At 39.2% G+C, this 22,310-nt stretch overlaps 2 protein-coding genes across 7 annotated transcripts; both read left to right on the top strand.

The window, feature by feature from the left end:
• Positions 1–3,955: 3,955 nt before the first annotated feature.
• On the top strand, positions 3,956–10,864 carry LOC122031796 (ell-associated factor Eaf-like). 6 transcript variants are annotated; one of them, XM_042590944.1, is made up of 6 exons: positions 3,956–4,109; positions 4,517–4,590; positions 6,304–6,446; positions 8,086–8,456; positions 9,794–9,836; positions 10,162–10,864. In XM_042590944.1, the coding sequence occupies exons 3-6, from the start codon at positions 6,332–6,334 to the stop codon at positions 10,605–10,607; spliced, it is 975 nt and encodes a 324-aa protein (XP_042446878.1). In that variant the 5' UTR covers positions 3,956–4,109; positions 4,517–4,590; positions 6,304–6,331; the 3' UTR covers positions 10,608–10,864. The 6 variants fall into 6 exon arrangements, with proteins under 6 accessions (XP_042446878.1, XP_042446880.1, XP_042446879.1 ...); XM_042590946.1 differs by having other exon boundaries at positions 6,299–6,446; XM_042590945.1 differs by having other exon boundaries at positions 6,216–6,446.
• A 7,245-nt stretch (positions 10,865–18,109) lies between these two features.
• Positions 18,110–21,664, top strand: LOC122032674 (leucine-rich repeat receptor-like protein kinase TDR). The gene is made up of 2 exons (XM_042591990.1): positions 18,110–21,007; positions 21,095–21,664. Exons 1-2 carry the CDS (start codon positions 18,160–18,162, stop codon positions 21,544–21,546), a joined length of 3,300 nt encoding a protein of 1,099 aa, XP_042447924.1. The 5' UTR covers positions 18,110–18,159; the 3' UTR covers positions 21,547–21,664.
• The last annotated feature ends 646 nt before the right edge of the window (positions 21,665–22,310 follow it).

Raw genomic sequence — 22,310 nt, 5'->3', positions numbered from 1 at the left:
ATTATATGTAAAAAAAATTATTGTGATAGTGATAATACAACGTTGTATCAGTTACTATGTAGTAGTTATTACAACGGTACAGTAACTGCTACAACATAGTAGATATATAATAACACTGTTACACGTTATAGTAGCTACTATACAGAAGCTGCTACAACATATAGCAGTTATTATGTAGTAACGACTACAACGTTGTAACAATTACATCATCTTTAAAAATTAACAACATAGTAATTGTTGCATGCAATCAGATGAGAAAAAAACGAGAATTTTATAGTTGTTATATGCAAATGAGAGAAAAAAAAATTGTTGCATGTAGATGAGAGAGATAAAAAAAATAGATTTTAATCGCGTAAAAAAGTCCACTTCAAAATTGTGTGTGTATATATATATATAGAGAGAGAGAGAGGGGGGGGGGGGGTAATAAACAATATGCATGTGCATGTATATTAAATCAATTGGTGCGACACTATTGTTGATATTTGGATGGGTAATTAGATATTTAAGGATTAAATTTTAGTTACTAGTGGGAATACTAATTGTTTCTAGTGGAACCGTCACATCAACGATCCTTTTAGAGTCGGTCTCACGGATATGGAGAGAAATAAATACAGGTACATAGCTGAAAGCGCATGGTCGGGACGCTAACCCCAGACAATGACACCCTGAGGATCGAATTCTGGACCTCTCGATCACGAAATCATGCGTCCCCAGCTGTGCTATGCCCTGGGGACAATACTAATTACTTCTAGGCTATTATGAATACTTTCAAATTTATTCTAGTTAATTATAGAAAATTTTTATAAGATTAAATTAGTTACTTTTAAAATTAACTGATTAAAAAATTAAATATTTGGATTACGAAGAATATAGAAAAACTCAATTGGTATGGTGAAAGATTAACGCTCACCAGATACCCTTCCACGATGCTGAGCCACCCCTAAGGTCTGTGGCATTCCTTTTAGATGGAAGGAATAGGGGATTCAAACTTTGCTCGATTTAATTGGTGAACAATGTACATCGAATGCCCATTCTATATATATTAAATTACTTGGGTTCTCGAGTAACAACTTATCGTTGAATTGCCTCAATTAGGATCTTACAGATGTAAAGATGTACATACACATTTTAATGAATAAGATAAATTAAGGGTGTTAGAGTTGGCAAATGGTAACTATGCTTATCTATCTCCAGTATTTCTGTCAATCTGTCACTACAAAAGAATAATGATTTAGGGACGAATATTTGGGATGAATATTTTTCGTCCCAAAATCGCAACAAGTTTGACAACAAAAACAAAATTCGATCCAAATTAGCAACGAAATCTGTAACAAAATATTTTCATCGCAAAATTCGTTCCAGAATCTGGGACGAATCCAGAATTCGTCCCAAATTCTGGAACGAATCCAAGATTCGTCCTAAATCTGGGACGAATCCAGGATTCGTCTCAGATTGAAAAATTTTAAAAAATATTATAAGGGGTGAATCCATGGATACATCCCCAATTCTGGGATGAATCATAGATTCGTCCTAGAATCGATTTTTTTTTAAAAAAAAATAATTGGAAGTCTTAAATATTGACCTAGAGACACCGGAGTTTCATTAAACAAGTTTCTATGTGTTCGTATCAATAAAAATATCCTCATCTATGATTTTGACCTAATATTTTGAGTGTGGTGATTTTTTAACCTAAATTTGATGTAATTCGGATTAAAAAATTGACACACATAATAAATTAGGTCAAAATTATAAATAAGGATTTTTTACGATCAAGAGAACGATATGAACGTATAGAAACTTGTTTCATAGAATTCTGATATCTTTAGATCCATATTTGAGCCTTCCCATTTTATTTATCTTTTTTTTTTAATTTTTTATATTCTAGGATGAATCTAGGATTCATTCTAGATTTCAGGACAAATCTAGGATTCATCCCAGAATTGGGGACAAATCCAGAATTAATTTTTATTTTAAAAAAAAGAAAAATAATCGAAAGCTTTAAATACGAACCTAGATATATCAGAATATCATGAAACAAGTTTCTTTGTGTTCATATCATTCTCCTGATTGTAAAAATATCCTCATCCATAATTTTGACCTTCTTTTTTTAGTGTGGTGATTTTTAACCTGAATTTGATGTAATTCGGGTTAAAAAATTGGCACACTCAATAAATTAGGTCAAAATTATAAATGAGGACAGTTTTACGATCAGAAGAATGATATGAACACATAGAAACTTATTTCATAGAATTCCAATATCTTTAGATCCATATTTGAGCCTTGCGATTTTATTTATCTTTTTTAAAAAATTTTATATTCTGAGACAAATCCAGCATGCGTCTCAGAATTATTTTTTTTTAAAAAGAAAAAAATAATCGGAAGTTTTAAATATAGATCTAGAGATATTAAAATTTCATGAAACAAGTTTTTATATGTTTGTATCATTTTCCTGATTGTAAAAATATTCTTATCCATAATTTTGACCTAATATTTTGAGTGTGGTGATTTTTTAATCCGAATTTAACATAATTCGGGTTAAAAAATCGTCACACTCAATAAATTAGGTCAAAATTATAAATAAGGACACTTTTACGATCAGGAGAATGATAAGAACACATAAAAACTTGTTTCAAAAAATTCCAATGTCTTTAGATCCATATTTGAGCCTTCCAATTTTTTTTCTTTTTTTTTAAAATTTTTTTATATTATGGGACAAATCCATGAATTCGTTCAAAAAATAAAAACTTTTAAAAAAAAGAAAATAATAATTGGAAGCCTCAAATATGGACCTAGAGACATCAAAATTTTATGAAGTAAGTTTTTATGTGTTCGTATCATTCTCCTTATCGTAAAAATGTTCTCATTTATAATTTTGATCTAATATATTGAGTGTGATGATTTTTTAACCCAAATTACATCAAATTTAGCTTAAAAAATCATCACACTCAATATATTAAGTCAAAATTTTTTATGAGGATATTATTATGATTAGGAGAATAATACAAACACTTAAAAACTTATTTCATGAAATTATGATGTCTCTAGGTCCATATTTAGTCAAACATATATAGTTTAATACTAACTAAGAAAGTTACTGTTCAACGCATGTTCGTATATGTGGTCGAAACGTTAAATACAAACACAGATATATCAGAATTTATAAAACAAATTTTTATGTGTTCATATCATTCATTTGATCATAAAATGTCCTCATCTATAATTTTAATATAATATATTGAGTGTTGGGAATTTTTAATTCGAATGTGATCTAGTTCAGGTTAAAAAATCACCACACTCAAAATATTAAGTTAAAATTATGGATGAAAATATTTTTACGATCATGAGAACAGTACGAACACATAGAAATTTTCATGAAATTTCGATGTCTCTAAGTCCATATTTAAACCTTTCAATTATTTTTTTTAAAAAAAATTAATTCTGGGACGAATCCAATATTTGTCCCAGAATTGGGGACGAATCCATGGATTCGTCTCAAAAATATGGGACAAATTTTGATTCATCCTCAAATTTGGAACGAATTTGGATTCTTCCCATAATTGATTTTTTTAAAAAAAGAAAAAAATAATCGGAAGACTTAAATATAGACCTAGAGACATCGGAATTTTATGAAACAAGTTTCTATATATTCGTATCATTTTCATAATCGTAAAAATATCCTCATCCATAATTTTGATCTAATATTTTGAGTGTGATGATTTTTTAATCCGAATTAGGTCAAATTCGAGTTAAAAAATCATCACACTCAATATATTAGGTCAAAATTAAGTATGACGATATTTTTATGATATGGAGAATGATACAAACAAATATGAATTTGTTTCATGGAATTTCAAACTATATAGATTTATTTTTGATGTATTAATTTATTATTTTATTTTTTATTTTTTTCGTTGTAAGACATACTGTTTTCGTCCCAAATTTTGTGACAAAACAGAGTTTTGGTACTAACTCTCTTTTCATCCCAAAATTTGGGACTTAGGCAAATCCTCCGATCCTAATTCATTCTCCCCTCGCGGCGCGTCTTCTTCTCTTCGATCTCCCCTTCCTGGCGACGGCGGTAAAAGAGACAGCGGCGAAGGCGACGAAGCGTAAGCTCCCCCTCTCCTCTCTCTTTTCTCCTCCTCCACGGCGGCCGGTCGTGGGTGCCCTAGGCAGGCTCCCGCTTGCCGCGTCCGCCCCTGGTGGCCGGTCGTGGGTGCCCTCGGCCGGCTCCTGCTTGCCGCGTCCGCCCCCTAGTGACCGGTCGTGGTCGCGTCCGGCCCCCCTGGTAGTGGATAACTCGCTTGCCGGTCGTGGGTGCCGTTTAGGCAGGCTCCTGCTTGCCGCGTCCGGCCCCTGGTAGTGGATAACTTGCTTGATCCGACGCATGTGCTTGAGTTCGTAGTGCTTCTGGGATCTATTTACGTTTCTCCCTTGTTTTTTTCGTCTGTGTTTGGTTTTGGGATGTGCCCAGTGCTTTTTGTAGTTGTGACATCGAATGAGTTTTAGTTTGCAGCTGAGTTTACTTATGTCAAGCTGGGCATCGTGAGGAGGGCTGCTGGTGCAGGGTAGTAGTGCATTGGCAAACAGGTTAATTTCAAATTGCTTCATATTTAGTATAATTTTCTTTATGTTAATGATGTTTGTTACATATTTCAATTGGATTACAAATAGTCATAAGAAGGCTAACGACGGTGAAATGTCAGAGCGAAAAGGAAATGCTTATATTTTAATATTATTGCTTTATTTCCACTCCTATGAAATAGGCCTTTGATCGCATGTCTATCGAACCAGTGGGATCATTTCTCCAATTTTTACATAATTGATAATTATTTTATCAGCATACTAATAATTGTGGAATCATGTAAAACACCAATTATTCCTACACGGATGCAGTTCCTTCATATTCAATTGGTATACTTCTGTTGATACGAGTTCAGTCAATCAAATAGTTGGATATATCTTTTTGTCAATCCATTAATGAATCTTATTTGTAGTATATAACATATCCTAATGTAATTGTCGATTCTTTGAACTCATTGGAATCTAACTGCATTTTTGAATAGGACAACCCAATTTATATATTTGTTTTTGAGCTAAACGTTTAGGTATTAAATGCTAGTAGCTAATTCTGTCTCATTCTTTAACTTGTTTAGCTTGGTCAATCTACATCTTGTGTTGAGTTTGATTCTAGGATTCTTCATTGTACCACTAATTGTCTTAGGATTTCAGGCAACTTATGTTTTGTCAACTTTTATCAAGTGGAAATTAGGACTTCTCTTATATCAAGGTTGGAAAGATGACATTTACAAGTGCAAATACAGCTTTCATTAACACTTCTGGCAATAGTTGCTTCAGTACAAAACTATTTTCTTAGAAACTTGCATGCTTGTGGAAATAATTATATTATTTAACTACTCATATCCTAGTGCTATTTAGTAAAGAGAATTTGTATAAGCATACATGCCCTTTGAAGTGCTCTTACATATCATAACTTTTCCTTGTGCTTTTCCTTGTCTAGTCCTAGCAAATGCAAAATCTCGTATAAACTCGTAGACAGAGGTTTGGTGCTTATATCTTCCTTCACTTGTCTTTTAACTAGTTTCAACAAATCACTTTATGAAATGGCGATTTAGGCATTTGAAAATCTATCGTGTTATCAAATTAAGTTTTTTTTATTGCTCTGAACAAATATGCCTCTATAATTATTTTGATAGTCACCAAAAATTATATTGCCTAACTGCACGCAAAAACAATGAAAATGCTTCTGTGATCATAAACCTATTGGCTTAGGAAGTCATGTCTTCTCCATACATCTATTAGTGTTTTCCTAAGACTGACTATACGGTCAAGGGCCCAAAAGAAGATACTTGAGATTTGCCTTCATCATATGCCTGCATGCCAAAGCTATAGTAAACCCCAAGTTTAAACATGTAAACCAAAGCTATAGCAAACTTGTCTTTTTATTTTAACTGTGGATACATGATGTGTTGCCACAAGGTTCCTTTCTTTGTATGCATGTGAATTTCAGTAAAACTATAAACATTTCTAAATTTAACTCTGCCTTATAATTTGTGCATTCTCATTTAATACTAGTTGTCGCAATATAGTTTAGCAATTAGTGTATGTTGAGTCAATTTAGCATTTCCTTATGTCACACTTTCAAGCTTTCCTTCAAATATTTATTTTATCCAATTTTGAGTATTCTTCCATAGGGACTGGTTAAGCATCACTTGCTGTGCATATTCTCTTTACTTGCTTGTTATCAAAGGAAGACTTGTTACTAATAGATCATAAGGCTAGGTTACTATTTCCAAGACATTTCATCAAGATGCTGAACAATGATGGCGAGCCTGCATCTGCTCCACAACCTGATATGTGGTATGACCTACGACTAGGTTCCTCCCTCCAAGACAATTCATCAACCAAGTTTTGCACACTTCGATGTGAGTTAAATTAATATGGTTCCAATTGGTTCCAAATTTTCTCTTCCATTCTTGCATTCATTATTTTTTATTTCGTTTCTTGAGGGATGTTGCTTCTTGTACACGAATCAATTTGGAATCTCACCTGTAGATTTTTTTTTATGGTTTATGGTGCTCAATTTGGACCTGACTACATATTTATATGTTGATTTGGTAGAGATCCCTAAAACTAATGCATGGGAACAGAGAAACAGAAAATAGAAGTCTTTTTCTTTTCTGAATGAAACTGGAAGGTACCTATGCCAGATTGTTTATTCGGAGAGGCACATAAAATAAATGAGACTATGCACAATATTGACAAAAATAAATAGAATGTAGTGGATAACAGAAGGTAAAGCACCAAGCATGTGACACTTCTAATTGGTGTGGGATGGATAAGTTAGTTGTTTGTCGTTGAATATGTGTGAGTTGCATTCCTTACATATTGCACAAATCTGGGTAAGAGCAAATCTATGAAAAAGTTGGCAAATCACATTGGATGAAGTAGTGAGGAGAATCTAAAATGAATTCATTCTTTAAGGAGAACCCCTGGTAGAAAGAGAAAATAGTTTTCTTTGCCCAACACAGTTAATTGTCAATTTATGAATGGATGGATAAGGATTTCAATATGATCACAATTGATTCAGATCTGCTAACTATGTAGATTTGAGGAATTTCTTTATTGCACTCTATCTTGTAGAACCACCCAACCAATGTTTTGAATGTGTGAAAAAGAGAGTAAAAATAGAGCACACTTATCAACAGCTAGAAATTAAAAATTCTATAGGATTTATCTTAACAATCATTCTTTGAGGCTTTACATGTTTTGACCAAGTATCTATAATAGTTTCTAAAAATAGAAAGGATTCCACTGAGATGACATGATGATTGGAAGTCAAGATGCCTACCAAGTCTTCACATGGTATAAAAGGAAAGATTCCAGCTCAACTTTTGGTGAGATCTTTAGGTTTGATTTAGTAGATAATTTTGGAAAAACTCTAGTTGGAAAAGAGATCTCTTTTTGCATATGATAATAATCCTAGTTCAAAGTGCCTTTTAAACTTTCATATCTCTTGGTTCCCTTGTTGCTATCCATTGTTTTAATATGCAAGACCTTAAGCTTAATTGATAACCTAACCCAAAAGCCTTGCACAACCCATTTGAACATCAGTGATTTAACGTTTGAGCAAAGAGAGAGCAAGGATGTAGGAGGACCACATGGATCAAATAGAGATGCTTTTACATCATGATGTATATATGCTTTCAACATCTTTTCTTCTTTTACTCATAATCTTACTTTAGCTATTGAAGGTTTGTTTTCAAAGAAAAAGAAACGCGAAGGGGAGGCTTGGCGCAACGGTAAAGTTGTTGCTTTGTGACCAAAAGGTCACGGGTTTGAATCCTGAAAACAATCTCTTGCAAAAAGCAGGGTAAGGCTGCGTACAATGGATCCTTTCCCGGGACCCCGCATGGCGGGAGCTTAGTGCATCGGGTTGCCCTTTTTTTACATTTTTACTTCATCACTATGATTTAGTATGCGAATACATTTTTTTTACTTGCTTGTACTACATATATAATCAAGCATTAGTACTGAAATCATATTTCTATCTGCAACTGTTAGATGAATTTAAGCCTGCATCAATTGACAAGAGCCAACCTGGATCATTGCATAAGAATAAGGAGAACAGAATAACTGTAGAGTTCCGTAATAATCAGCCTGGAAAACAAAATGTTTCCTTTGAGGGAAGTAGTGAGGATTACAAAGACAATGATGGAGTTCTGTTTTTTGATGGAGAGACATTTAGGTTGGAACGGTTGCACCGTGCAGTTAAGAGGTTGAGGCATGTGCGATTGCCTGGTGACCATGCTTCAGCAGTTAACATTTCATCTGCACCGCCCTCATCTGGAACAGCCACAGAGTCTCGTTCTCCTCCAGTTGGAAGGATGGCAAAAATGCAAGTGCCAAATAAAACAGCAGTGCATCCAATTCATGTAAGTAATGGTTAAATTTGTTACTGCTGAAACCTGCAAATTCAATTATCAACTTCTATATTTTCTGCAGTTCCTTGTTTGGACTAGGAGTCTAGGACATAGTTTAGTGCAAGAAACATTGTCATCAGTTCTGTTGTCTACGGTAGCATCATAGGTTGAGTTACTTTTGCTTTGTTTGTCGTCAAATAATGGTGGCATTTGCATTTATTTTTATATTTGAGAAATATTAAAGTTCATTTTGTTCCATTTTATATCTTAGACCTATGAACTTTCCTATGACCAATACATCTAATGCAGGAATGGTACATAGATATAAATTGTTACTTGCTCCAAATCTACAATATAGCATTTCTTGGTTATACCAATACTTTACTAGCCCTTTGCTGTGTATTAGAGTATCCCATTGAAGGAATGAACAATTATATTACAGTTCCGTCCTTCTAAACTATGCATCTTCACAAGAGCTGGATGTAAAGATGCTCAGAGTTGAGCGATTAGATGAAACCTGTTTTCTTTTGTCTCAAGCTCTTGCAGGCCCAAATTAGCCCTTCTTAACTTCCTTAACATAAGAGCTCCGTGATCAGGAAAATAGAAGCTTACTATTGAAATGGAATTAGTTCATGAATGCCATTCAAGATTCATTTTAATGAAATGTAATCTATTCAGTTTATGGGACACTTAGACTGACAATACCTTTTCACTATAGTCAAAAGAACTGTGCAGTGTTTTCTTTTTTTTTTTTCTAAGGAAAAAAAGATAAGAAAAAGAAAAACCTATAGGTGAGGCCCTCTTGAGATGTGTGGTTGAGAGTTTTCATGGTGTAAAAACTACACATTTTGCTTAGCATTTATTTAATGACTCAGTATGTCAAATAATTCGAATCTTAATATAGTTTCCAAGAAGTTTGATTTTATCATTCTTGATAAGCTAAAGCATCACATATGTGGACCTGCATAACATGGCATCTTGATATTGACAAGATACAATTTTTGGTACTTGATTTTTTGATGCCTCCTTATTTGGGATTAATTTTTTTCTTTACCCACAAGATATCCTAGCGGATTGCATTGTTCAAGGTTTATATGAAGTTTGCATTATGTCGAGATGCAAAGCATCCTATGAAACTGTTTCCTCTAATTAGGACACCTTCCATCTATATTGTTTCAGTTCTCATCCCTATTATTGCTCACATACTGACATTCTTTATCATTGGTTATTGTATGTTAGTTTCTTTGAGAAATTTATTATCTCATATTAGCACTAAACTAACTTTAGGTTTTTGTTTTTTAGTTTCTAAACTGTCTTTTTGCTTATGTCTGCATATGATTGTTGTGCAGGTTGAGGTCGAACGAATTGATATAGGTGTACCAGAAAGTCAAGGTATTATCTCCTGTGAAATTTATCTATTTTTAAATTTGAACTATAAATACTATCATGAGACTCTAGACTCCCCTCAATTGACTGCAACACTTCTGATTTCCTTTTGATGCTTCGATATCACTCATGAAACATATTTGTTCTGAAATGTCGTATTCCTTTTCTTTTTGCATCTTACTTGCAGCATGTCGAAAGACTAGTTTTGGTACATAACATCTTTTCGTTTTACTTACTTTTACGAAGCCATGGCTTAGATTTTACTTCTCGACGAAACATAGAAGTAGATCACATTCCATCCAAATCTTGTGTGGCATTTTTCTCCTTACAGGTTCCAGACCCAAGGAAAAGAGTGTTGTTAATGAATCAGTTCCAGTTAATCCGTCACCTACTTCTCCTGATAGGAAATCGTCTGAATTAGAGAACATTGATAACATTGATATTTTCGGTGACGATGATGGAGGAACGCCGAACAATGAAGTTTTTGGGCAGGATGAGCATGGAGGATTCGACATTAATATCACAAATCAAAATGATACCGATGATGAGATCGCCGATGTCGATGTAAGTGATGAGGCAGACGAAGGGCTAAATGCTGCTGAAGCTCTACGAGCTCAGGCTAATGCAGCGGATGGGCAGCAGCAGGAGACAGAGAGCTCCAGCAGCAGCGACAGAAGTAGCGGGAGCGGAAGCAGCAGTGGGAGCGGAAGCAGCAGCAGCGATAGTGATGGAAGCAATGATGACTCAGCTAGCTCCGGTGGTGATGTGGATATTTAGAGCAACACTGAAGGAATGGCCGATGAATATTGTCACGAGATCATTCAGTTACAATGCTATCCTACCTATTTTCTTTGCGAAAGCTTTCATCGCACCCTTTATAAGCTTGGGGCTCAATGTAAAATCTGAGTTTCTGAGTGTATCTTATGACTCGACGCGAGTGATGAACATTTTGGACGAACAATGTTTATTGAATTCCCACAGTTCTTGCTGCCACTGAGAACAGGAAGAATAAACTGAAACAACTATTGTGCAAATCACTGAAGTCTCGGACAAGTATGCTATCTTATTAGACACTATGTAAATGACTTCATTGATCACAGTGTTCACCATACCGAATTCTGCTCATCTAAGCAAATATATTGACTCGGTTTCGTTACGTTTATCTTGGGCACTCTTCTTGCAATGTGCACCTAAAAATCAAATGCATGGGGAGACTTACAACAATGCTAGTACGAGAGCTCTTCACAAAGTATGAATTCTATCAAAGTGTTTTTGACTCTGATGTCCAGCCACAAGTCTAATACTGCTTCAGTATGCTTGCTGAATGATCCAGTCTGAATTCAGTGAAACTGGACCACAGTGAGCTGGTTTGAATGTTGACGGGAAGAAAACCTTGAATTGGGGGGCATGCGAGATTACGAGAAGGAAAAAGGAGAGGGGAACGTAGTAAGCAGATTAGGGGAGTCCTTGGCACCAAGAACAGAGCCAGGTAGGAGTTTACCCGGGCTATAACCCGGGGGCCCACAGAAAATTATGTTAATTTTGGTTTATCATATGAATTTTTAAATTTTCAATTAAACCAAAGGGCATTTAGCCTAGAGACATTCGGGAGGTCATTTGTAGCCTGTATCAGCAAGGGCAGGCCCCCTTTTATAATACTATCGTAATCCCCGTATTAATAAGACATCATATCAATGATAGATGACATGTCCAATCGCCATATTTTTGTTATATCAAGTAGCCATATCACATATATGGGTAATTAGTATGTAGACATACTGTCCCACATACCTATGACGAATTTGTGGGCGGCATTAATTGTGAAATGGGCTTGTGAGCCAAAAGGCCTACTAGGCTTTTGGGGCTTGGCCCCACTGAAAGGATAATGGTTTAGGAGCAAGAGGCCTGACCTTTGATTTAGGTTAGATGGGCCTAATTACAAACCTGCTCCTATTTTAAGGAACGATAGGGGAGCAGAGCCTTGAGAGTATCTGATTGGGGAGCTGAGTCTCTATAATGTCTAATTGAAAATATCCAATCAAGTGAAAGGGGAGAGAGCCCTAAGAGTATTTGAGTGTGAGAAGGGGAACAGAGCCCCAAGAATATCTAAGTGGAGATATGGTCCTTGAGATGTCCGATCGAGAATATCCGATCGGAGTGAGAAGGGGAGTAGAGCCTCGAGAGTATCCGAGTGGGGATCTGGACCCCTAGAATGTCTAATCGAGAATATCTTATTAGAGTGAGAATGGGAGCAAAGACCTGAGAGTATCCGAGTGTGAGAAGGGGAGTAGAGACCCAAGAGTATTCGAGTGGGGATTTGGGTCCTAAGATGTCCAATCGGGAATATCTGATCAGAGTGAGAAGGGGAGCAGAGCCCTGAGAGTATTTGAGTGGGGATCTAAGCCCCTGGGATGTCCGATCGAGAATATTCAATCCGAGTGTGAAGAGGAGCAGAGCCCCGAGAGTATCTAAGTGGGGATTTGGGTCCCTGGGATGTTCGATTAGGAATATCTGATCAGAGTAAGAAGGAGAGTAGAGCTCCAAGAGTATCTGAGTGGAGATCTAGGCATTGGGATGCCTGATTAAGAATATCCTATCAGAGTGAGAAGGGGAGCAGAGCCCGAGAAAATCCGAGTGGGGATCTAGAAGCAACAAGAGTACGCAAGTTGGTTTTACTTGGTTCAAACCCTTCAACGACTCCTACTCTAAAGCTCACAATCCCTTGGACCGTATCGATTGAGCAATCAACTAAAATCTCCTTTGAAAAACCTTCAGACAAAAAAGTCGAATACAAATATGAGGAAAGTGTAACAACCTACACTTTCCTATACAAGTATAATAATAATTGAAAACAAACTTAAATTTTACCAACACTTGTAGTAGATAAAGATTGTAGCTTGAGGTTAGAGTCGCTCTAACTACAACAATTGGGTGTAACAGAATCGCAGCAGAGCAATAACTAAGAGACGACATAGCATAATGATCGAAGAAGCTTGTTCGAAAGTAATATCTTAAGTACGGGCCGTTGACTTCTTTTATAATGTATTGGGGGTGCCTTGGTTCATCTGAGTGTCTCTATCAACTCTGATTTAATCCCAAGTTTTTGGACTTTATCCTTCTGGAGGCACCTCCAAAGGTCTGAGAGTGCTTCCAATGCCCCAACCTGAGGTGCGCCTCCAGTGCTGAAGTTTTATCCTCAAACTTTATCTGCTTGGGAGTCCCTCCAGTCCATTCAAGGCGCATCCAACACTTCACTCAGGGCGCTCTCCACTTAACTTATATGTCTCGAGCATTGTTCATCTAAGTTGATTTTTTGTATTTAACTTCTGTAAAAATATATTAGTCCAAATAATAAAACTACTTGTAAAATAGAGTTAGCATACATAATATAATTATAAATTATATCTCGTCTAATACAACCAGGATCTAGTCTTAATCTCAACTTAGGTTTCTAAAATGAATCTAAGTTAGACTAGTGTCTACAGTTCCACTAGGACTCATTCTCACTAGATCTCTCTTTTAATTACTTATCTCCGCTTACAATTTGCAAACTTTCTTAACTTGACGTCTGTCCCACTAGGTCTTTCTGCCCGATACCCTATCTGAACTTCAGCCAATTGTCAGGTCCTACTAACTCAACTGGCCTTCTTGTCATATATTAGGTCCTCTCTGATCTATCTATGTTTCTTGCCAGTTATATGATCTTCTTGACCTAATTAGAGTTTAGCCAGGAGTTTGATCCTCTAGATTCATCAAGTCTTTCAGCCTACACACGGGTAAATATATTAGGTCATATATAATTTAACTTTAAATTTTTATCATATATCAAAATTTAAATTTAATTATTAGTGCTCATTGCACTGATACCTATATCCACCGGATCATTGAACCAAATGGATCTATGTTTGCCTTCAAGGGTGTAGTGCAATGGTTAGAGGTAAAATATTCAAATGAACAACTAAAAGGATTAGGATGATATAAAGAGGTAACTTTTAGTATTCTTCTTCTTGCTTTGTTTTCATCCTCATTTAGTCCAGCGTTGATTTTACAAGGAATCACGCTGGCCACGCTAACGTCCACTGATGCATATTGATGTGCATTCTCAGGAGAAAAGAAGCTATCAGATTATGATCCGTAGGAAGAATGTGATCGAGTAGGGGAGCAATATCGACTGGTATCAAGGTTGAATATTTTGAAGGTTAAACTTGTGAGTTGTATAAATTGGATTTTGAGTCTATCCATTAGACGAATTAGAAGGAAAGTCGTTTATCTATTATATATATATATATATATATATAATTTATGTTTAATTGTTTATTACTCCACAACAATAATAACACATGTAAAAAGAAATTAAAATAATATCAACCAGCTGCACTAGTCCAGGAGGATAATTAATTATTTATTATTGATAGTAAAATATAGGCTAAATAATTTTAAGTCTCTTTGTATTTTTTTTATTAAGTTATAGTCTCTCCCCTATTTAAAAAATAATACTTAACCCTTTTGATCTGAAGTTAAAATGGAAAAAATGGTAATGATAAAAAAAAAAAAAAGAGAATCCTCACAAAATCTAAAGGATCATTTGACCTAAACCCTCACAAAATCCATACATGCACTTGTCTAAATAATAGTAAAATAGCAGCTCTGAAAGGGATAACCATCCAAATGATCACCACCCTCACTAAACAAAAAAAAAAAGTCAAAATTTTAAATTGATGAACCAAAATCAAATGAAGATGAAACAAAGTTCATCATTAAAAATCTCCTTCTCATCATCAAATATGACATACAATGAAGTAGGACTGAAGTGTTGGTGTGGCAAAATTGTACTAATACACACATTAAAGACATTATAAAATCTAGGAAGGAAGTTTATAGGCTATTGTGACTATAAGGTTAGTGCTCAAACATCTTAATATACCATATAAATCCAAAATCACTAATATCTAATGGATGTCAACTACTATTTACATGCAAAAAAATGATTGATACGAGTTCTTCCAATCGATGGATGAAATAGAAGAAGAAAGCCAAGATTTCAACAGCTTCACCTTCCAAAAAGTTCAGGTTAAGGTTAAGTTTTCAATGGTCATGTGAGTTTTTTTTTTGGTTTTTGTTTTTCATTTTTTGTCTAAAAGTCTAATGTTACTTTTCAGTAAGGGTGTTTCAGTTAGAATAATTTCAACATCCAGAATTAGGGTTTAAGTTAACAAAATAATAGATTATTTTGATCATCACCTTTTTTTTTCAATGTTCAGAATTATAGGTGAACATGTAAATTTTCAACGTTCAGAATTAGAGTTTATTCTCTTTCAAGGTTATTTTGATCATTTTCCTCTTTTTATTTTGACTTCAGGTAAAAAAGATTAAGTTTTATTTTTTAAATATAGGAGAGTAAACTGTAACCGGATAGGAAACAAAGGGAGGCATAAAGTTATTTAGCCCAAAATATAAAATCATCACTTTGAAAGTCCCTTTCAGGGTGCCCCCATTGTTCAGAAGGGAGGTAAATCACAAGGAGTTTTGTCTAGCAATAACAATGCATACATGGAGAGATTGAGGCAATTAACGGGACATTCCACATCTGCTTTAAATCGACTCCAATCCTATTAACAATAACACTCTTGCATGAATTAACTGCGCCAACCTCTGGATTCAATTAATTAATTATTATTAAAGCATCCGAGTAAATGGTAATTAAGCTAATAACTTTAGTATTGTCGGCCCTCCGACTAAATATAGATAGATAAATTATGAGGAATATTTTATTTTAATAAATCGATTTAGTATATAGAAAAATTAGGTATCTAATACAATATTTTACTAGGGGTGATCGCGGATCGGGTTGGTTCGGTTATTAGGATAAAAAATTATTCGACCCTACTAGATCAGATAATACAATATCAGGATCTACATCCGACCCTATATTCGGCGGTTATGATGTATCAGATATCCGACGGGTTGTCAGTTATTTGGATATCCGACCCTATATCCAATGAAATATAAAATAATAAAAAATAAAATATTTTAAAATGATAATAGACATTACTCATTACACGCTATAGTAGTTAATCGTCAATAGCTGCTACAATGTGTAGCAACTTATCGACAGTAGTTATTACAACATGTAGCAGTTTATCCGTAGTAGTTACTATAACGTGTAGCAACTTATCGACAATAGTTACTATAAGTAGGGATGATCATGAATCGGGTTGGTTCGATTATTAGAATAAAAAATTATCCGACTCTAATAGATCAAATAATATAATATCAAAATCTTATATCTGATGATTTTTTTTCGATTCGATTCATATCAATATAAACGGATTGATCAGTTTAACCGTTCCCCCATGTATTTTACTGCCGTTAAAAATTGAACAACCCTTCCATAAAGTTATTGTACTATGTCAACCCGCAGATACATGGAATTTAAATAAAGTGCAGGCTCGAATCATGTCATGCTCGGCGTGCCAAAGAAATCGAATACGGTGTGGCCCAGAAGACTTTAGCTAAAAGCAAACATTTACCAAATAAAATAAACAAAACTAGTTGGATCAGGTCAGAGTGAGAACGTAGCTATCAAACCAAAGGGCAGACGAGCTCCAGGCTTGGAATCCTGTGTAATAGAGCTAGTTACGTTAATCCTATTTATTTGTTTAGTAGTAATTAGCAAAAGAAATAGACTGATTTCAACTTAAGGTTCAGTCCATCACACTAAAGAGAGCAAGCTTGCGGTTAGACCTGCGTCCGAGACTTGCAACCCGGTCGTGGCCAATCTGTTAAATCGCGATGAGTTCGCTACGTGCAGCGGCCTAGCCACATGTTTGTGATTGAGCAAGGCCATAATTTGCTGATAGGTTACGGTCAGTATGTGAGCTCACGAGCTCACCGCACCCAGTGACCTCAACCCAAGCTTTTGGTTAGGCCAAGGCTACGACTAGCGTGACCAATTTGTGATCTTGTGAGATTGTTCTTGTCACACGCCTACTGCAAGTTGGTTGCGAGTTCGTGAGCTTGCTTATAGATGAGAAAAAAGTAATTCGGTTTATGAAGTTTCAGTCAATATGATATCCTAGAAAAGGTATATTATATATAGTTTTATCTTGTATTATAAGAAATTATTTTTACGATTTGAACCCGTGACCTCAGATCTTACGATAGAAATTTTATCGTTGCGTCAAAATCCATTAAATTAGATGAGAACATTCAACAAAAAAAAATCTATGAATAAATTTTGAATTCATCATTTTTTTTTCTTTAGTTATTCTGCCACCAGCACCTCCGTGCACAACAACGTCCGCAACTGAGGGGCGCACTCCATATGACGATTAATAAGGTTGGCCATCACGTGGATGCGTACCCTTCAGGCTAGACTCTGCCATGCATGGAGGAGGACGTAACGAATGTATTTTGTTTAGAAGTGTCAAAAATGAATCAAGCCTCTCAATCCGAATCGATCCAAAACATATCGAGTTAAGATTGAGGAGTTTTCATATTCGGATCAAGTTTAGATTGGGTGGTTTTTGAATTGTGTTAGGATTGGGTCAAATTATCTAAAATCTACCAAATTGACGTTCTTTTAATCTTGTGTGTAGGGGTGTCAAAAATGAACCCGACCCGACGACCCAACCCGAGTCGACCCGAAAAAAATCAAGTTCGGATTGGACATTTTCGGGTTCGGGTTGAAGGGTTGGAGAGTAAAAAAATTTCGGGTTACGTCGGGTCGGGATTGGGTTGACCCGGATTGACTTAAATATAGATTTTTGTGAGTTTTTTTTTATGTTAAATCAAATTTTATTTTAAAAATTTAGATATTTTTATGTATATTAATATCATGTTTGTATGATAATGATGGAGTATTAAGATAAAAGTGAAGAATTATAAGGAAAATAGTCCAAAAAAAGTCGTTTTGAATAGAATTTTTATGTTATATGGGTCAGGTTCGGGTTGGTCGGGTTCGAATTCGGGTTCAGGTTCGGGTTGAGATGTTTTGGATTGAACTCGGATTCGGATCAGATTCGGATTGGGTTAAAAAAAAAAACTCAACCTAATTCATCCGAATTGACATCCCTACTTGTGTGCGTGTGTTTTTTTATATCCATCTTTTGAAGTAAAAAAGAAGGCATAAAACTAGAGTAAACTAATGACGCTTTCTTTGGATGCAAAAGAGAATGATCTGGTTCCGGTTCCACAAGCAAAAAGCAGGCACGCACAACTCGATTGCTCTCCCATGCCTCCATGGCTGACAAAAGGAACGAGAGCCAAAGGCAAAAGCGAAAGAGACAGACCATGGCTCCAATTAAAGACCAAAAAGAGCGAGGGAGGAATGGCACGCACGAATCCGGAGCTGCTCGAGTCGCCCGGCGACCCAATGATGGCGGCGACGCAGGCCCTGCTCCCCGTCCCCGCACCATCCCAGCTCCTAAAAAGGGAAGCCGCCGCCGCCGTGCTCTCCTATCCCTTCTTGTTTTCATCGTCCGGATCGTCGTCGGAAATCAACATGCTGTTGTTGCTCTCCAGTCTCTGCTATTGCATTGTCCTCGCCGGCTCTGCGTCGCCGCCGCCGCTCCCTGTGACGGCTCTGCTTTCCCTGCGCTCCTCCCTCGTTGATCCCTCCTCCAACCTTCGAAAATGGGCGGCGGCCTATGGTAACCTGACGGACGACCCGCGGCCGTGGTGTTCTTGGTCGGCTGTCACGTGCGACGACGCTACTGGTGCGGTCACTGCCCTCGACCTCTCCCGGAAGAATCTCTCCGGCGCCATCGCGCCCGAGCTCCGCCTGCTCCGTTCTTCGCTCGAACACCTCAACCTCAGTGGGAATGCCTTCACCGGCCCGCTCCCGGACTTTCTGTTCGACCTCACTCGCCTCCGCAGCCTCGACATCAGCCGCAACGACTTCAACTCCACTTTCCCGCCGGGCGTCGCCAGGCTCCGCTGTCTCACCGTCCTTGACGCCTACAGCAACAGCTTCGCTGGCCCGGTGCCCCCGGGCCTGACGAGGCTCCGACGATTGGAGCACCTCAATCTCGGCGGGAGCTTCTTCGAGGGCCGCATTCCTCCGGGTCTCGGCAGCTTGCCGCGGCTGCGGTTTCTTCACCTCGCAGGAAATCTCCTCGGTGGCCGGCTGCCGAGCGAGCTCGGCTGCTTGACGCTGCTCGACCACATGGAGATTGGGTATAACTCCTACACAGGCCGCGTTCCGCCGGAGTTCGGAAGGTTGGCTAGTCTTACTTACCTCGACATCTCGTCGGCGAACATCACCGGCGTTCTGCCGTGGGAGCTCGGCAACCTTACTCGGCTCGAGTCCGTTTTCCTCTTCAAGAACAGGATTTCCGGCGGAATTCCAACGAGTTTTTCCAATATAAGAGCTCTCAAAGTTCTTGATCTCTCCGATAATCTCCTCCACGGCCGAATTCCTACTGGCTTCTCCGCTTTACTGAACCTCACTCAACTCAGCCTCATGAGCAACGAGCTCTCCGGTGAGATCCCTTCCGGAATCGGAGTTCTGCCCAATCTAGAAGTGCTCAACCTCTGGAACAACTCACTCACCGGGAAGCTTCCGCCGGAACTTGGCGCCGGTGGTAGGTTGCAGAAGCTCGACGTGTCCTCCAATTCTCTCACCGGTCCGATCCCACGGACTCTCTGCCTCGGGAACAGACTCAATCGCCTCATCCTCTTCTCCAACTCGTTCGACTCGGAAATTCCGCCGGAGCTCGCGAATTGCTCCTCGCTGTGGCGCGTCCGCGTCGAGAAGAATCGCCTGGTCGGGTCCATTCCGGCGGGCTTCGGCTCGTTGCCTAACCTGACTTATATGGACCTAAGTAGCAACGGCCTCTCCGGCGGCGTACCAGAGGACCTCGGGCACGCCCCGAGGTTGGAATTCTTGAACGTCTCGAAGAATCCTCTCCTGGCGCCACTGCCGGAGAGCATTTGGCAAGCGCCGAGTATTCAAATCTTCGCCGCCAGCAGCTGCGGTTTGATCGGGGAGATTCCGAGCTTCGATTCTGGCTGCAGGAATATCTACAAGATCGAATTAGAGAATAATGAGCTTAAAGGGAGCATCCCCACCACCATCGGCCGCTGCCAGAGGTTGCTAAATCTGAAGCTAGACCGTAACAGAATCACAGGGAGCATCCCGCCGGAGCTAGCGGAGCTCCCTTCGATTGCCGAGATTGATCTCTCCTGGAACGAGCTCAACAGCACCATTCCACCCGAGTTCGACAACTGCAGCACCATGGAAAACTTCAACGTCTCCTTCAACCGCCTCACTGGCCCGGTCCCTTCCGCGAACAATGTTCTCAAGAACTTTCACTCCTCAGCGTTTGCCGGCAACGCCGGCCTCTGCGGTGCGTTGGTGGGGAGGCCTTGCGAGATCCCAGGGGGCGCCGCGGCAGCCGCTGCCGCGGACACGCAGCAAACCGCTCGGGGCTCTGCCGGAGCAGCAATTGTGTGGATTGCCGCCGCGGCAGTTGCGGCTGGACTGGTGGTTCTGATACTGGGAACTCGGTGGACGCAACAAAAAGAAGAGGTGGAGGAGGAGGAGCTGGGTGGACCTGCGCAGTGGCGAATGACCGCATTCCAGCGCCTAAACTTCACGGCGGAGGACGTTGAAAGATGCGTGTCGTCGAGCGACCAGATCATCGGGATGGGATCGACGGGGATCGTGTACCGCGCAAAGATGCCGGACGGCGAGACCATAGCGGTGAAGAAACTGTGGAGCCCACAAAAGGAGGGCGTCGGGCGGCAGAAGAGGAGGAAAGGAGGCACGGTCGCGGAGGTGGAGGTGCTGGGATCGGTGAGGCACCGCAACATCGTCCGGCTGTTGGGCTGCTGCGCCAACGGCGAGACGACTCTGCTCCTCTACGAGTACATGCCCAACGGGAGCCTTGAGGATCTGCTGCGCAGCCGTAGCGGCTCAGAAAAGGGAGGTAGCTGCCGGCTGAGCATGGATTGGGCGATGCGGCACCAGATCGCGGTGGGGATCGCGCAGGGGATCTGCTACCTCCACCACGATTGCGACCCAGTGATCGTGCACCGCGATTTGAAGCCGAGCAACATTTTGTTGGACGCGCAGATGGAGGCTCGGGTGGCGGACTTCGGCGTGGCCAAGCTCATCCGGACGGCCAACCAGTCCATGTCGGTCATCGCCGGCTCCTGCGGCTACATTGCTCCCGGTGAGTAATCAATCGCGCATCACGGACACCAAATGTTCGACGATTTGTCTGCTCCATTCATTCACCTTCGCTTCTCTGTGTGCGCAGAGTACGCGTACACGCTGCAGGTCGACGAGAAGAGCGACATCTACAGCTACGGCGTGGTGCTGATGGAGATGGTGAGCGGGAGGAGGTCGGTGGAGGCGGAGTTCGGGGAGGGGAACAGCATCGTGGAGTGGGTGCGGACGAGGATGGCGAAGGCGGAGGAAGGCGGGGCGTGGGAGGTGCTGGACCAGGCGGCGGCGGCCGGGTGCAAGCAGGTGAGCGAGGAGATGATGCTGGTCTTGCGCATAGCCTTGCTCTGCACGAGCAAGAACCCCAAGGACCGGCCGTCGATGAGGGACGTGCTGTCCATGCTGAGAGAGGCGATGCCCGACAGGAAGGTCAAGGAGGCGAGTAGAGGTGTCAGACGGGCCAACCCATGGCGGGGCGGGCCAGCCCATGGCGGGTCAGTCATATGGCGGAGCGGGCCGGGCCGGGTCTCTATTCCAACGGATTGAAAAATTCTCAACCCAACCCAAATTAAGGCGGGTTGCGGGTTAGGCGGGCCAACCCACGGGCCACATACTCATTTAAAAAATAAAAAATATTTTGTAAAAAATTATGTGCTTGAATCAATACACGACTTAATCAAATATTAAATTACTTAATCGACAGAGTCTGTCAACAAACAATACTGCTGTATGCTAAGATTCAGAAATCAATATCTAAATCAACCAAAATTTAAAAACAATCTGTACACAAAATAGATCACATGCAGCCATCCAGGTTTGCAGCAGCTGCCAGCCAGCAAGTATGAGAAAGAAAAATCAATCATATATTCATATTGTTCATCCATGCAAGTTCAAAATCAAAGGCAAAATTATATGATTGTTCGATATCTTCCATGCACGTGATTTATAACAAAGTTCTAGAATATCAATGAGAGCTTTCTTCGTTCCAGCCACATCACCAGCAAGCCTCATTTGCTTCTCCACATTCAACAAAGAATCTAACGCAACATCAAGTTTCTCTTCCTACATAACAGGATATAGATCAAGTCATAGCAAATGAAGAGGCAAGAAACAATCAGCATATATGTTGTAATTAGTGAATAATTGTAAAAAATGAAGAAGCAATCAACATATAAGTTGTAACAGAAAAAATATAACTAATCCAATAATCCTATCGTAGTGAACAAGTACCATGCTGTAAGGGGATTTCAAGTTGCTAGAAAAATAATATGCAACTGTCCTGCAGAGCTAGCAATTAAATTTTATAAAAA

Source organism: Zingiber officinale, chromosome 11A, assembly GCF_018446385.1.
Source record: "Zingiber officinale cultivar Zhangliang chromosome 11A, Zo_v1.1, whole genome shotgun sequence".
NCBI lineage: Eukaryota > Viridiplantae > Streptophyta > Magnoliopsida > Zingiberales > Zingiberaceae > Zingiber > Zingiber officinale.
This window is presented reverse-complemented; position numbering and strand designations above follow the sequence as displayed.

Coding starts and splice junctions, on each gene's coding strand:
- LOC122032674 (XM_042591990.1), top strand. CDS start 18,160: ATGGCACGCACGAATCCGGAGCTGCTCGAGTCGCCCGGCGACCCAATG. Junction 21,008..21,094: donor CTGCGGCTACATTGCTCCCG/GTGAGTAATCAA, acceptor CTGTGTGCGCAG/AGTACGCGTACACGCTGCAG.
- LOC122031796 (XM_042590944.1), top strand. CDS start 6,332: ATGCTGAACAATGATGGCGAGCCTGCATCTGCTCCACAACCTGATATG. Junction 8,457..9,793: donor CAGCAGTGCATCCAATTCAT/GTAAGTAATGGT, acceptor ATTGTTGTGCAG/GTTGAGGTCGAACGAATTGA. Junction 9,837..10,161: donor AGGTGTACCAGAAAGTCAAG/GTATTATCTCCT, acceptor TTCTCCTTACAG/GTTCCAGACCCAAGGAAAAG.